We start from the raw sequence: 14,818 nt of genomic DNA, 5'->3' as shown, positions 1-14,818 counted from the left end.
GGGTCCCTAGGCCTGGCCTGCAATCAGGGCCAATCTTCCCCAGCTGCCAGCAACTAGCCCCACCCCCCACCACCGCTGGTCGCCGGTCACCCTCTGTGTGTGTGGGGCGACTGGCAGGGTGATCGGGGCCCTGGGCCCTCCTGCACCTGCCACCACCCACCCCCAGTTCCCTGTTCCCCAATGGGCGATCAGAGCCTGTGGGCTCGGGGCAGCTCCTGCATTGAGCGTCTGCCCCTTGGTAGTCAGTGTGTATCATAGCCAACCTTGTTTCGCTGTCAGGTCAATTTGCATATTACACTTTTTTATATATATAGACTAGAGGCCCCGTGCATGAATACGTGCATGAGTAGGGTCCCTCGGCCTGGCCAGCAATTGGGGCCGATCAGGGCCATCTCTCCCAGTCTGGGGGAGGGACTGTGGGAGGTTGGCTGTGAGAGTATACTGATCACCACAGGGCAGCTCCTGTGTCAAGTATCTGCCCCCTGGTGGTCAGTGCATGTCATAGTGACATGTTAACCAGTCTTAACAGTCGCTTAGGCTTTCATATATAAAGATAGAACAGCCACCATAGTTACTCTTTTTCTGCAAATTGTTGCTCTCAAAGCAGTTTGGGAGAAACTCAGAAACAAAGTGAGCACATTTTATTTATATTTTATTTTGTTTTAATTTCAATTGTTTACATCTCTGCAAAAGTGAAACTGAGGAAATAACCCACAAGCTCGGTTGCCTGCCACCATGAAAGCCAATATTCATGAGATAGGTACAGTAAATAAGGAAAGAGGTTTATTCAGGTGCCAGCAACCTGAGAATATGGTGGACTCTTGTCCTTAAAAACAATCGTAGCATCTCAGTGCAGGAAGGGGTTTTTATAAGAAGGGAAAGGAAAACAGAACAAAAAGATTAAGGGGAGGAGTTTGAAAAGTTTTTTACGTGCAGACCAGCATAGTCCATTCCGTTAAGAATCTTAAAACTGGTCAAGTGATGGTCTGGGTGCATCATCCTGGTTTTACAATTGAAGATCAGCAAATATTCTGGAGCTGGAATCCCTGAAGGTCAGAGTCATCCCTCATTGTATGCCAGCAGACATCCTCAGTCTTATTGCAGCATTAGCATTCCTTACACCCAAAATAGGCTGTTCCAGTGTAATGAGAACTTGGCCAGAGGTGAAAGCACATATACTTTGATTTGTTACAGAATACATAACTTTAATCACTAGATTGGTGATATTAAATTATGGTTACAAAAGCACCAATGAGCACCAAGTTTATCTTCAAAAATGTTGAACAGAATTTTGTTTTTGTCAAACTAATAATAGTTATTTAAAAGGTGGGTGTTGCCCTGACTGGGTGGCTCAGTTGGTTGGAGGTTCAAAAGATTGCAGGTTTAATTCCAAGGCAGAGCACATACCTAGGTTGTGGGTTCAATTCGAGTTGGGGCACGTACAAGAGGCGGCAGATGGATGTTTTTCTCTCATATCGATGTTTCTCTCTCTGCCTTCTTCTGTCTCTAAAGTCAATAAAAATATCCTCGGGTAAAGATTAAATAATAATAATAATAATTGTGGGATATCTTCTGAAGGTGGATTTCAGCACCATACGTTAAACAAATGTCCCTGGCCTTCTGTGGGAGATCATGCCCAATCAGTCTGGTTTGCTTCACAGAAGTTCTTTCAACTTCTTCCTGAGACATGGATAAGAAACAAGTACCAGCTATTCTTGTAAGGCCCCAAACCTCAAAAAACTTCTTGATCTGTGATGATTCAATTAAAAAAAAAAAATTAGAAATATACCTTCAAGAATGAATTTGGTTTTCAGCTTAAAATCAATCTAGATTAATCTGCTTTACACTCCCTGGTGACCAGGAAGACAGTCTTCCAGCTCAACAAAGATTGTGTTTGTTGTTAAACTCCAGAAAGGTATGAGTGAGTGAGGCTCTGAGTGAGGTTTTTCCAAACAACAGAAAAATAACTATATCTTCTTCCTGCTTAGGGCTACCAATCCCTGTTGGGGGGGTTGAGGGGAGGCAGTGGGGAATGACAGATGCAATCCCTCCCTGCACAGTCTTTAATCTTAGAATAAATTAAATATTACCATCCAGTCCCACCTTCACTACCAGGAAAAAAGGTACACTACTGTTATACAGTTGTACTCAACTGTTTACTCTTTGCTTCTAAAAAGAACCCTGAAACCACATGACATTACAGTCATTTAATTGCAAAGTACAAGATACTAATATCTATATATAGCTTATACATAGTATATATAGCTAGTATCTATATATAAAATCTCTAAGATTTAGGCCTAGATAAATAAATAAATAAATAAATGAACTATATTAGCAGTTTGGGATCTGAAAATATTTAAATAATTATTGATATTCTTACTTGCCAATCAAAATAGCCATTCTTCTTTATTCCTCTTAAATTTGCATAACCCCCATATTTAGCCTAGCATATAACTGTGAAAAGACTACATTTTGCAGCCTATTTTGCTTGTTAGATCATGCGATGAAGGTCTAGCCAATGAGATATAAGAAATATTCAGTGAGACTTTGGGAAGCCTCCTTGAGCACAGAAAATATGCTTTTCTTTGCCCCTTCCTCTATTCTGCCAGAAACATGGATGAAATGGCTGCAGATGTTGTCAGCACAGGGGTGTGGAAGATAAAGGTTATGAGGGTCACATTTCACCAACGGTAGGGGAATAAAAGAAGCCTGGATCCAAGTAACTCTATCAGGTCCCCTGATGGTCTGCCTCCCGACTTCTTCTATAGAAGAAAGAAGTAAACTTCTATCTTGTTTAAACCACTCATATTTTGGGATATCAATTATATGCAGCTAAATAAAACTCTAAGTGATGCATACAAATCTTTACATTCTGCTATACTGTGGTAAACCTGCTTCCTAAATGTTTCACTCAACCCCTATTATTTTGTTGGTCCCCCAGAGCCTCCTTATTCTCCCTGTCACACTTACTCACATAGTCCCCTGAGTTCCAAGCACCAGTAACACGTTCAAGCACCAGAACTGACATAAAACTGAGCTCCTTGTCCCAGATGAATGGTCATTTTAGGACAGGAGATGAAGAAGAGTTTGTCCATTGTATGGCCAACTTTTGTATAAATTGCTTTTTTGCTCTCCTAGAATCATCAAAATAGTAGGGCAGATCAGTGTGGGCTAGACTTTTCCGGAAGCACTGTGAGGGGAGGGAAATTGGAAGATGATATACAGGCTATAGGGACCAGAAGAGGAAATAAGGTGTTCGAAGTTTAGACAGTGGAAGTTTCTACTTCCTGCGTGGGGTCCTTGTTGGAGAGATTGCCTGAAATATTATCATATTCAAGCAACTCCACAATGCTGTAGGGAGAACAGTCCTCCAGACCCAGCTTGCTGCAAAGCCAGCCGCAGAAGCCTTTCTCCATGTCCCGGGCAGCTTGCCACCATGCTCCCCAGGACCATGAGAGCTGAACCACAGCAGCATAGAGGCCCAGGGAAGAGGCCATGGCCATGATGAGCACTGGGTAGAAGAGAATGAGGCAGGGGCAACATGAGATCTTATGCCAGAAGGTCCTCTCCTCATTGTACACAAGAAAGATGTTGTACCAAGTGATAGTGCCATAGTAGAAAGAGACAACAAAGGAGAGGATAAAAACCACAGGCAGGCAGACCAGTGTCCAGAGGACCACGTGGGGCCCACGGTCTGCCGACATCTGGCAGACCTTTCTGCCTTCAGAGGTTGTTTCTTTCAATGACTCTTTAGGCTTGGTCAATTCCTGCAGCTCCTTTTCTGTCAAAGTGACATGGATGTCTACCATCTGGCCCTTTTTCTTCCCTCGTGTGATGGTCCCAGTTAATGTGACATAGCGGCTGTCCAAAGGCATGTTCCACATACCTGCAAGGCATAAAAGAGGTGAAGTCAAGATCAGAAGAGTGGACATTTCATCACAGTGTTGTCCCCTGAGGCTGTGGCTGATGACAACAGTGTCTACTTTTTAAAAAAAATGTTTTATTGATTTTAGAGAGAGGGGGAGGGAGAGGAAGAGAGAGAGAAACATTGATGTGGGAGAGAAACATTAATCAGTTGCCTCCCGTATGTGCCCTGACCAGGGATGGATCCCACAGTCTAGGTATGTGCCCCAATCGGGAATCAAACCAGCAACCTCCCGGTGCACGGGACAATGCTCCAACCAACCAACTGAGCCATACTGGCCAGGGCTAGTGTCCAGTTTTATAGCATCTGTTATGGCACTGAAGACAGTGATTCAATGGTGGACTGAATTGTTTTTCATGTTCCTTCTCCACTTTCTGGGCCTCAATCTTGACACAATCTCTGGGATTGGAAGAGTGTGAGGAACTTACTACAGACACCACTTTATAGTGTTCTTATTTCCAGCTTACAAGTACTGTGAAAATATTGCTTATTAGTATCAACTACTATGCTTCTCTGAGAGGGGGCCTCCTCACAAGCCTGTGGACATCCCAGCCCTTGTGTCTAAGTTCTGTTCACACACACACACACACACACACACACACACACACACACACACACACATACATACATACAACACCACTGCTACCACCACCACCAACAAAAACCAAACAGCCATCCTTTGGCCACTCTGGAAGCGAGGTTGAAGACACTGAAATAGGGAAGTCCATGGTCCTCAGTATATGAAATGTATTCTACAAATGAAGGAGGTGGGCACAGTACAAGCTTTAGGTTGGCATGTCCCCAACATCCTGTTTGACTCCTTTCTGGTCAGGGCACATGCCCAGGTTGTGGGCTCAATCTCTGGTAGCGGGTGTGCAAGAGGCAGCTGATCGATGTTCCACTCTCACATCAATGTTGCTCTATCTCCCTCTCCCTTCCTCTCTCTAAACATCAATCAAAAAAATATTTTTAAAAAATCCTTTATTGACTTCCCCTTGAACTTACAATAAATCCTAAACTCTTTACTATGACCTGCAAGGCCCAATGTGATCTGACCCTGCAGACCTTTCTGACCTCTCACCATTCCTTGTTCTCTACACTCACTAACGGAAAATACTCTATTCCAGAAACAAGCAATGGTGTTCCCACTTTGGAGTCTTTGCCTTTGCTGTTCTCCCTCCTCTAAAAGCTCTGCCCAAGATCTTTTCATTGCTGGTTCCTTCATGTCATTCAGATCAGCTCAAACCTCACATCCTCAGAGAGCCCTTGCACATCCATGCAATCTCTCTCCCCAGTTACTCATATTCCCATCACCATGATTTATTGTCTTGGAAACTTGAACCACTACCTGAATAATCTTTTATTTGCTGATTTGCTCACTGTCTGTCTTCCTTCCATTAGAAGGTCAACTGCATGAGAGCAGGGATGTTGCTTGTTCACCGTGGGTATATGTTTAGAGATGAATCCATCTACACAAATAGATCTACCTCATCCATTTGTTGCTACACAGTGATGCTCAATACAGACATTCCACAACTTCATTGGCAGCAACAAGTATTCTTACACATGCTTCCTTATGCACATGGGCATAAATTGCATGGGGTGGATACTGAGAATTTCCAGGATATAGGAATGCATATTTTAAATTTAATAAAAATTGACAATTTTCCCTACAAAGTGATTAAAGCGATTCCACTTCCACTTGAGGTGTATGAGCATATGTACACTTCCTCACATTGATGTTATTGATTTTATCCGATTTTTTGCCATCCTAAATGTGAGGGAATACTATAACTCACCGTTGTTATAACTTGCATTTTCCTGATTATTATGAAAGCCAACTATTATTGTTTCTTTATCTTACATGTATTAAGCGATTAGCACAGTATGCTTGTATTACTAAATTTTGTGTATAAATTAGTCTCTTTCATTACACTAGAAGTTCCAAAAGGGCGAGATCTCCTCCTTATTACCTAGAAGAGAACATAATAAGTACTCAATAAATATTGTCAATTCATTAAATGAAGACTGCAACTTTGTGAGAAGAAATGTATCAACAAGAAGAAATAGGTCAGTGATCAAATGCCTGTTTTCTGGAGGATCCTCATTTGGTTTCCTTCCCATGGCTTTAAGCAAGTGGCCCCAGAGAGACTTACCATCATCAGCAGGATAGTCTAGGAAGTCGGCTCCTTCCTCCTCTTTAGGCTGGTCTCCACCTTCTGATTCCCCAGGCTCCTCATCCACTTTCTCACTCTCTGACCGGTAGATGATAATAGATTCTGGGCGGGACTCCTTCCTCTTCTTTTTCCTGCGACCCATTGTGGATTCCCCATCCAGGGCCAGGGCAGCTGCCACGGCCTTCCTCAGAGAGCCATGGTGTGGGCTTGGAAGCTGGCCCTGACTTTCCACTGGTGCCAACTCTTCCATTCTAGTCCTCACGTCTGGTTATTCCTTGTGAAGAGTCCAACTTGCTTGGCCAAATTTACAATCCACACATCCCAGAGCTTCTTCCTGGATGGGGCTATGCAAAGATAGCCCAATGATGAGTGCAACTTGAAAGATAGGAAAGCAGAGCCATCAACAGGGGTGAGCTGAAAAGGAATTTGGGAAATGATCCTCAACTTGGCAAGTCTTCACCTCCTTTTACGTCTCATAACACTTTATTTCACTTTACTTCTCATAACATGTTATTTCTGCATTTAAACAAGAATTTAAATCTATTTTTATTGATTTCAGAGAGAAAGGAAGAGGGAAAGATAGAAACATCAATGATGAGAATCATCCATCACCTGCTTCCTGCAGACCCCCTACAGGGAATTGAGCCGGCAACCTAGGCATGTGACCTGACCAGGAATTGAACCCTGACCTTCTGGTTCATTGGTCGATGCTCAACCACTGAGCCACACTGGCTGGGCTACTAGTATTTCTGCATTTTTGAGTGCTGCAGAAATACTTTCACAAGACTGGATTGTAGTGAACAAAATTTTATGTTGCAATGATGTTTGTTATTTACAAAAACATATGTTATGTACTAGTAAACCTATCAATCTAGACAAGTATAAGGAAATTGGGTGAGGAAGCCTTACAGACAAATGGGAGTTAAGAACCTTTCTTACTCCTACCATAGATGGAGATTCAGATGGCTGTAACATTGGTTGCAATGCTCCAGGCTTCTGGCTATCGAGTCATACATTACAAGCATACTCAAATGGATGAATGCAACTTTCAGTTAGGCACCCAAAGATGGCACAACTTCACCAACCACATATACCCTACTGTTCTACAGAGCACACCTCTTTTCTGGGTTCTTGTTGGCCCAAGATCCCAGAAAGTTCCTGGGATCTGCCTTATCACATGCTGGAAAACCAGTGGAGAGGATGCACACTTTTCACTCTTAACAGTCTTCCTTCTTCCTCTTTTGTTTGTTTGCTTACAAGGTAAAGAGAGTTTGTGGGTGGATTGTAAAATTTTAGAAATCAGGGACAGTCTTACACTTCCTCATGTCCAGTGGAAAGACCCCAGGACTCATGTAGTGGATACTTAGGGCATACTTGTTGACCTCATAGGACAGAGGAGAAGGGAAAATATCTACTTAAAAATAAGATAAGAGAAACTGTTAAGAGAGAAAGGCTTAATTATCTCCCCATTTTTATACGCTTTATTATGCTGTTAGTGTTTTATCTGGGAACTAGCTTCTGAACACTTATCCTTCCTTTTAGATTCCATAAAATGGAGGGTAAAAAGAATTTGCTCAGTTTCTAAGACTTTCATCTATAGAATTAAGAGAGAAAGGACGGCTCTTTTCCCTGGAAGTTGGGCTTCACCCGTCCTCCACCTCCATTCCCAGTCTGAAGATGGTCAGTGAATGTGATGCTGTACAGTGTGACTTCAATAAATCATTAGCTCTGGATTCTCAGTCATCCTAGGGCAGCGGTTCTCAACCTGTGGGTCGCGACCCCTTTGGTGGTCAAACGACCCTTTCACAGGGGTCACCTAAGATCATCGGAAAACACACATATAATTACATATTGTTTTTGTGATTAATCACTATGCTTTAATTATGTTCAATTTGTAACAATGAAATTGGGGGTGACCACAACATGAGGAACTGTATTAAAGGGTCGTGGCATTAGGAAGGTTGAGAACCACTGTCCTAGGGGGTAAATAGGTTTTAAAGAACATGCTCAGACTCTAAAACTCATGCTTAAAATAACTGGTTTTAAGCATTCTTGAAGGCAACTTTCCATAATTTTTAACTTCATCTACCACTTTTCCCATACCCATTGTTATACCACTTTACTACTAGCCATCATCTCTTATCTATGGTTCTAAAACATGTTCCTTATCTTCTGGCTTCTACTCCTGCTGTCTTCCAATCAATTCTCCACTCAGTAGTTAGAAAGATCTTCTGAAAGCATTAATACAATCACCATCAAGTTCACATAAAGCTTAAAACCCTCCAGGTACTCTCCACTGTTATAAGAAGAAATCCACATGGCCTATGGACTTGCATGACCCAGCCTCTTCCAGTCCTGCTTCTCTATGCTCTACCACTTTTTTCATCTATGCCTCCAATGCTTGATCACACTGGCTGCCCATTATTCTTCAAGAGCACCAACTGCTTTCCCTCTTGAAGTCCTTTTTTAAAAAATATATTTTTATTGATTTCAGAGAGGAAAGGAGAGGGAGAGAGAGATAGAAACATCAATGATGAGAAAGAATCACTGATCAGCTGCTTCCTGCATGCCCCACACTGGGGATCAAGCCTGCAACCTGGGCATGCGTTCTGACCAGCAATTGAACTGTGACCTCCTGGTTCTTAGGTTGACGCTCAAACACCGAGCCACACCAGCCGGGCCCTCTTGAAGTCTTCTTAAATGCTGTCTACCACAGGGTTGGTATGCTGCGCCACCCCTGGCCCTTTACATGGCCATAGCCTTTATATCCCCCACAGCTTTCCTGACAACAAACCTAAAATAGGCCCCCTGCTCTGCCTTTCATTATTCCTTTTCATTATAGCCTATTTCTTGTATAAGACATCAACATTTGTAATTAAGTCTTATTTGTTATTTTACTTGTTTGTTGTCTATCTCCTCTACTAGACTATAAGCTCATACAATTAGGCCAACAAGCAGGTTTTCAACAAAATATTTTAAGTGACTGTATTAATAATTTGGAGGTGGGGGGGTGACATAGTAGCAATTAAGGATTAGCCTGATTTTGTCAAAGACCGAGATTAAGGAAAAGTTTAATAAAGAGACATTAATAAGCTCTTTTATGCTTAATAAGCTCAATTATGGTACAATTGTTAAGTGCTACATCTATATCTATTTTATTCTTTAATAATGGAAGATTTTAGCTGATCACATGACTTCCCTGGTAAAGATAATATTTCCCAGCATTCCTCAAAGATAAGTGTGATCATGACTAATCTTTGGCCAATGGGATGTGAGTATATGTGATATGTGCAACTTCGACATCTGCACCTCTCCTCTTTTCACTTTCTTGAGGGCTGGAATGTGAACTTGGTGAGTCATCTTCAACCATACAGACAAGGGAAAACCTGTAGGGATGGCAGAGGAATGAGGAAGAAGGATTAAAAGCCACCCTCTTCCTCTGGACTGTAATATGAGAAAAAATGCCACACAGAAATCTTAAGCAATACACTGGGATTGCCCACGGTTATTTTATGTCCCAACCCCTCTGCTGTGTTCCAAGTTATTAGCCCTGGGGCATAAGCAGATTTTGATATGCATCTCAGAGTTAGATCATAAAATGGCATCACCCATTTTATGGTTCAAGCAGTTTTGATTTTTCTGGGTGGGCCAGGAATTCTGAATCTCAGCAGGCCAATACAAAGGATATTACATTGATGCTGGCTTAAGCCCCACCAGGAATCCCCTGGAGAGCTCAATACACTGTATGATACTATTATGGAATGAATATTTGAATCCCTCTAAAATTCCTATGTTAAAATTGTAACCTCCAATGTGATGGTATTAGGAAATGGAGTCATTGGGAGGTGATTAGGTTATCAGGGTGCACCACTCATGAATGAGATTAGTGCCCTTATGAAAGAGACTCCGGAGAGTTTTCTTGCTCTTTCTGTCATGTGAGGTCAGAGCAAGAAGCTGGACACCTATGAACCAGGAAGATGTCTATTAACCAGGCTCTCACCAGACACTGGATATGCCAACACCTTGATCTTGGACTCTCAACCTTCAGACTATGAGAAAAAAAAATTTCTTTAAGCTATCCGTACTTTTATTATAGCAGCCCGCACAGATTGAGACAGAGACTATTCTCTGCTTGTAATGAGCTGGCCAACAGTGCTTTCACGAAGAAATGCAGGTCCATTTGGCATGGGTTGCCTGAAATTTCATTTGAAAAATCCTGACTTTAATTGTTGCAATTAGTTCAAATTTGTAGGGAGCGGCTATAGCAGTGGTTCTCAACCTTCCTAATGCCGAGACCCTTTAATACAGTTCCTCATGTTGTGGTGACCCCCAACCATAAAATTATTTTTGTTGCTACTTCATAGCTGTAATTTTGCTACTGTTATGAATCATAATGTAAATATCTGATATGCAGGATGTATTTTCATGGTTACAAATTGAACATAATTAAAGCATAGCAATTAATCACAAAAACAATATGTAATTATATATTCAATATGTGTTTTCTGATGGTCTTAGGCAACCCCTGTGAAAGGGTCGTTCGACCCCCAAAGGGTCGCGACCCACAGGTTGAGAACCACTGGGCTATAGGGTTAAGCCTCCGACTGACTGGTTGGCAAAGCCACAAACAAGTCCCAGTTTAGAGGGCACAGCCCTCTTAGCATAATTAGGCTTGACCTTATGGTGCTCCCTAGGTCTTATCTGGGTAGCTAATGGACTGTGGGAGGTGCAGCAAGTGCTGCCAAAAGGAGTGAAACTCACAAGAACATTGTAACTATGGTGACCACTACCTTATTTACCTCTGGCTATAAAATAAAGGCTCAGCTTGCTATCTGGGTCTCTCTCTGTGGCCTTAGCCAGGCACAGGAGATCCACCTAGATCCAGCTTATTCTCTTTGTCTGTCTTTTCTACATCCTTTGCCGCGCCCCCTCAGGCTCACTGAACCCTTGGCTGTGCTGGCACGGCACACAAACTTAAATAAATTGCCAAGAGGACAACCAACCAAAACAAAACACAAATGGGCTGTCACTTTGTCACCTCTGGCTTATAACACTTCCAAATCAGGGTGGCCTGCTCCAATGGTTTAAGACCAATTAGGAGTTAACTTTTTGCACTTTGGCCCATCTGGACACATCTCCTTCTTTCAGAGAACTTGAACTGGGGCTGGGTGGGTGGGGTAGTGTCATTTTCAAGTTAATTTACCATTATAGTGAACTGTCTTGCTCCAGCCTGCTATTCTTTCAATTCTTCTCATTTGTGTATGTGTCACCCAAAGGGCCACATATTACCTGTCTGGGGTGGCCAGACTCTCCCAATAGCATCTTGATTCACCACCTTTAGATATACTAGGCCAACCAGGAAATAAATCTTATCATTTTACCACTGAAAATTACCATTAGCCTCTCTCAGGGAGGTAGTCTCACCAATGTAAAAATGAAAGGGAATTTGGCTTAGGGAATTTGTCAAGTGACTGGAACGCTGATGGAACAGCAGCCTCCAGTCAGTTGCTGTGAATTGGCCGTGAGCACAGCATAGCCTGTTCCTTTGTGGTCCCGTGATAGTATTTCTCTTGTCATTGCCAACCTACCTGGTTCTGAAAGGTTCTCACACGGAGACAGGTTCATTACTGAGGGAGGATCTAACCATCAACAGAGGAAACCGTTCCTGGCAGCAAAGGTAGTTGGTTACAAGGAGCTGAAGTGTGTTCTTATTGTAAGATCTGATCTTCACTATCTGACCTTTTGTTTGCTTACTGTCTTACCTCTCATGGCACATGTAGCCTTTCCACCTCCCATTCCTGCTCCAAACATGCATACATGCTAGGATATAGCTCTACCAAGGCAGGGACACCTAAATGTCTTGTCCTCTGTACTGTAGAGAACAGTCCTTGGCACATGGCAGGTGCTCAGTAAATATTGGCTGAGTGTTGTGAATTGGTTAAGAGTTTTATTTATGTACGCCGGGCTCTTACTTCAAGGTGGGATGGAGCCAGAGGCCTCATTGACATTCCTTCTGCGTGGAGTCTGTGAGTCTGAATGTTGAGAATCCCACAGGGCCCTGTCAGTCTGAGACAGCAGCTGCTTTGCAGAAGGGAGAAAGTGAAGTTACCATGCAGATGGGGCGGGGGAGGGGCAGGGAGCGGGTGAGGAAGAATCTCAGAAGATGAAGGGAGTCAGTGCTAACGGGGTTTGACAGGGTGGGAGTGTGGAAGGGTCAGGGCCTTGACGATGCCTTTGTCCCCAGGACAAAGCGGGTAGTGATGCAGAGTGCAGGGAAGGGCGGCACTTGAGTCACCAGAGGAGCAGTCAGTGCAGCATGGCGTGGCTGCCCTGAGGTGAGGTGGCTCCATCAGGGGCCAGAGTTGAAATCGGGAAACAAAAAGCCTCTGGGCGGCAGGACTACTGCTGGGCCGTCAGGCCTTATGGGGTTAGAGCCCAGAGGTCATCAGACTTTTTAAACAGGGGGCCAGTTCACTGTCCCTCACATTCCACACATGCGCACTGCAGGCCCAGGACGAGTCGGCTGCTAAGCAGGACAGGCAGCGGCGGCAAAAACACCCGGCGGGCCGGATAAATGTTTTCGGCGGGCCGCATGTGGCCCACGGGCCATACTTTGAGGACCCCTGGGTTAGACTCTCAAACCCTGGCGAGGTCAGAGGCAGAGGAGACATGCCTCTTTATTTTTAACAAAAGACTCTCAAAGAGACCCCATCTCTCTTCACCACGGGCTCTCTTTGGACTGTGGAAAACAACTTTCTGATTGTTCATGCTGCAACTTCCTTGCTGCTCAGGACTGGCTCCTGTCATCCTCGGCAGTCAACACTGGCTTGAAGCCAGTCCAGCCAGCTTTTCACTGGAGGACCACAGAGCCTCTCTCTCAGTCCACTCTGCCACCACACAGGGGCTGTGGTGCAGCCAGGAACACACTGACCTGCCCATGCAGAGCTCCATGAAGCCATAGGTGCAACCCAGTCACAAACCACACAAAATTATCATATATCTCTATATATAAAAGGCCAATATGCAAAGTGTCCCCTTGGGAGTTTGACCTGGAGAGCAGGAGTTCGATCACTCGCTATGATGCGTGTTGACCATCAGGGGGCAGTGCAGAATGAAGGAAGGCCCTGGCCGACAGCCGGAAGGCCCCCATCAGCCCTGATTGCCAGCCAGGCATAGGGACCCTACCTGTGCATGAATTTTGTGCACTGGGCCTCTAGTATCTTCATAAAATTATTCTTAAAAGAAACTTCAAGTGTTCCTTGTGAAGAAAGAAAGCCTGGAATTTTCTGGAATAAAAGAAATTCCTCAGAACCAAGTCAATATTTCTCTTCCTGTTAAAAAAATTTATTTTGTTGTTGGGATTAAAGCATCAGGAATTTTTCTGCAATAAAACTTTGAACTTTACTATATAAATTTAATTCTTTGTTGTGGAGGTGACAGTGTCATTCTTAAAAATTTGGTCATAACCACATACCTGACTTAATAGTAGATGTGATTCCTAGGTAAACTCTCTAGCAAATGGAAAGAGGAAGAGCTTTCTTCCCTTTGGTAATGAGTGTAGATTGGAATCTGTCAGCAACAAAGATTGAGGGACAAGTGTGTCTTAAAGGAGGTGGGAGAAGGCAGGGGATGGAGGAAGAGGAAGGAAGATGTCTGATTGCACTCAATCATTTCCAGTTTGCTTTGTGAAAAGGTGCTGGGCCCAACCAAGGAATAATGGTATTTGTTTGCTTTTACATGCTTTTAATGCCCAGCAGAGGAAAATACAGCACTCTGATAACAGACTTAGAAATAGCATCCTGCATGGATTGCTAAGACCACAGCACCTGGCACAAACCCTTGGATCTGCCAACTTCTTAAGCAAAGTCTCACAGGGCCAGTCCAGGTGTGATCTCACTCTGGTGGTTGACTGAACCATGCCAGATGAACAATAAGAAGGAGAATCTGAATAATGAATCCCTAGGACTGGGCACCCAAACACGAATGAGAAATTTCCCCCATCCTCAGCAGGCTCGCTCCCCTGAATAAGGAATGAGCTGGAGGACAGGTTCTCAAACACACACCTACAGACCCGTTCTTGCAGCAAGCATGCACCCTTCAAGGACTCATGGGTTTACGCTGAAATGGATCAGATCTCGAATCTGGTAAAGGTTGCTTCTTCCTTTCATTCCTGAGGGGGAGAGGAGGTGGAGATGGGCTCGAGTTAATTTTTAAATCATTTCCTTGCGTCTGCGGATAACTGCACCGGGGCCCTCCTCCCCGCACCGCTACTACCCTCCCCGGGGTCCCTTCCGGAGGATGAAAGGATCTGGAAGCGGATATCTTCCCCTCAGCTGGGCCAGCCCCTTCTCTTCCCAGCCAGCCGCACACAGCATCTGGGGCCACGCCGCAGCCTCTCTTTGCCCAGATGCCCTGGAGATTTCATTTTAATTAACCGTGAGAGCTATAGCACTGAGGATTGCATTTTTCAAAATACAGCACACTCCCGCCTTTTGTCTGCTTCCCTTCTGCCATCCACCCCCAACACCTCCCATGGCATCGAAATAAAAAACAAACAGAAACAAACAAACAAACACAAACGAGATGTCTCACCTACACCTGCCAGGGGCAGAGACGGGCAGAGGACGCGGCGCTCGGGAAGCCGCCGCCTGGGAGCGGTCTTTCCGCAGCTGCGGCAGCGGGCGGGGCGGGCGGGGCGGGGCCCTGGCGGTCA

At 44.1% G+C, this 14,818-nt stretch overlaps 1 protein-coding gene and 1 long non-coding RNA gene across 2 annotated transcripts; both read right to left on the bottom strand.

Moving 5' to 3' along the window:
* Positions 1-635: 635 nt before the first annotated feature.
* Positions 636-7,954, bottom strand: TMEM169 (transmembrane protein 169). Its single transcript, XM_036320720.1, has 2 exons — positions 6,085-7,954; positions 636-3,889 (listed from the first exon to the last, which is right to left on the bottom strand). Exons 1-2 carry the CDS (start codon positions 6,353-6,355, stop codon positions 3,267-3,269), a joined length of 894 nt encoding a protein of 297 aa, XP_036176613.1. The 5' UTR covers positions 6,356-7,954; the 3' UTR covers positions 636-3,266.
* A 711-nt stretch (positions 7,955-8,665) lies between these two features.
* LOC118662266 lies at positions 8,666-14,794 on the bottom strand. The gene is made up of 5 exons (XR_004969658.1): positions 14,698-14,794; positions 14,169-14,275; positions 12,078-12,183; positions 11,694-11,770; positions 8,666-9,491 (listed from the first exon to the last, which is right to left on the bottom strand). It is a non-coding gene; the product is annotated as an uncharacterized LOC118662266 (long non-coding RNA).
* Positions 14,795-14,818: the final 24 nt, after the last annotated feature.

Source organism: Myotis myotis, unplaced genomic scaffold, assembly GCF_014108235.1.
Source record: "Myotis myotis isolate mMyoMyo1 unplaced genomic scaffold, mMyoMyo1.p scaffold_m19_p_8, whole genome shotgun sequence".
Taxonomy (NCBI): Eukaryota; Metazoa; Chordata; class Mammalia; order Chiroptera; family Vespertilionidae; genus Myotis; species Myotis myotis.
The sequence above is the reverse complement of the archived record's forward strand: the minus strand, read 5'-3'. Positions and strand labels throughout refer to the sequence as shown.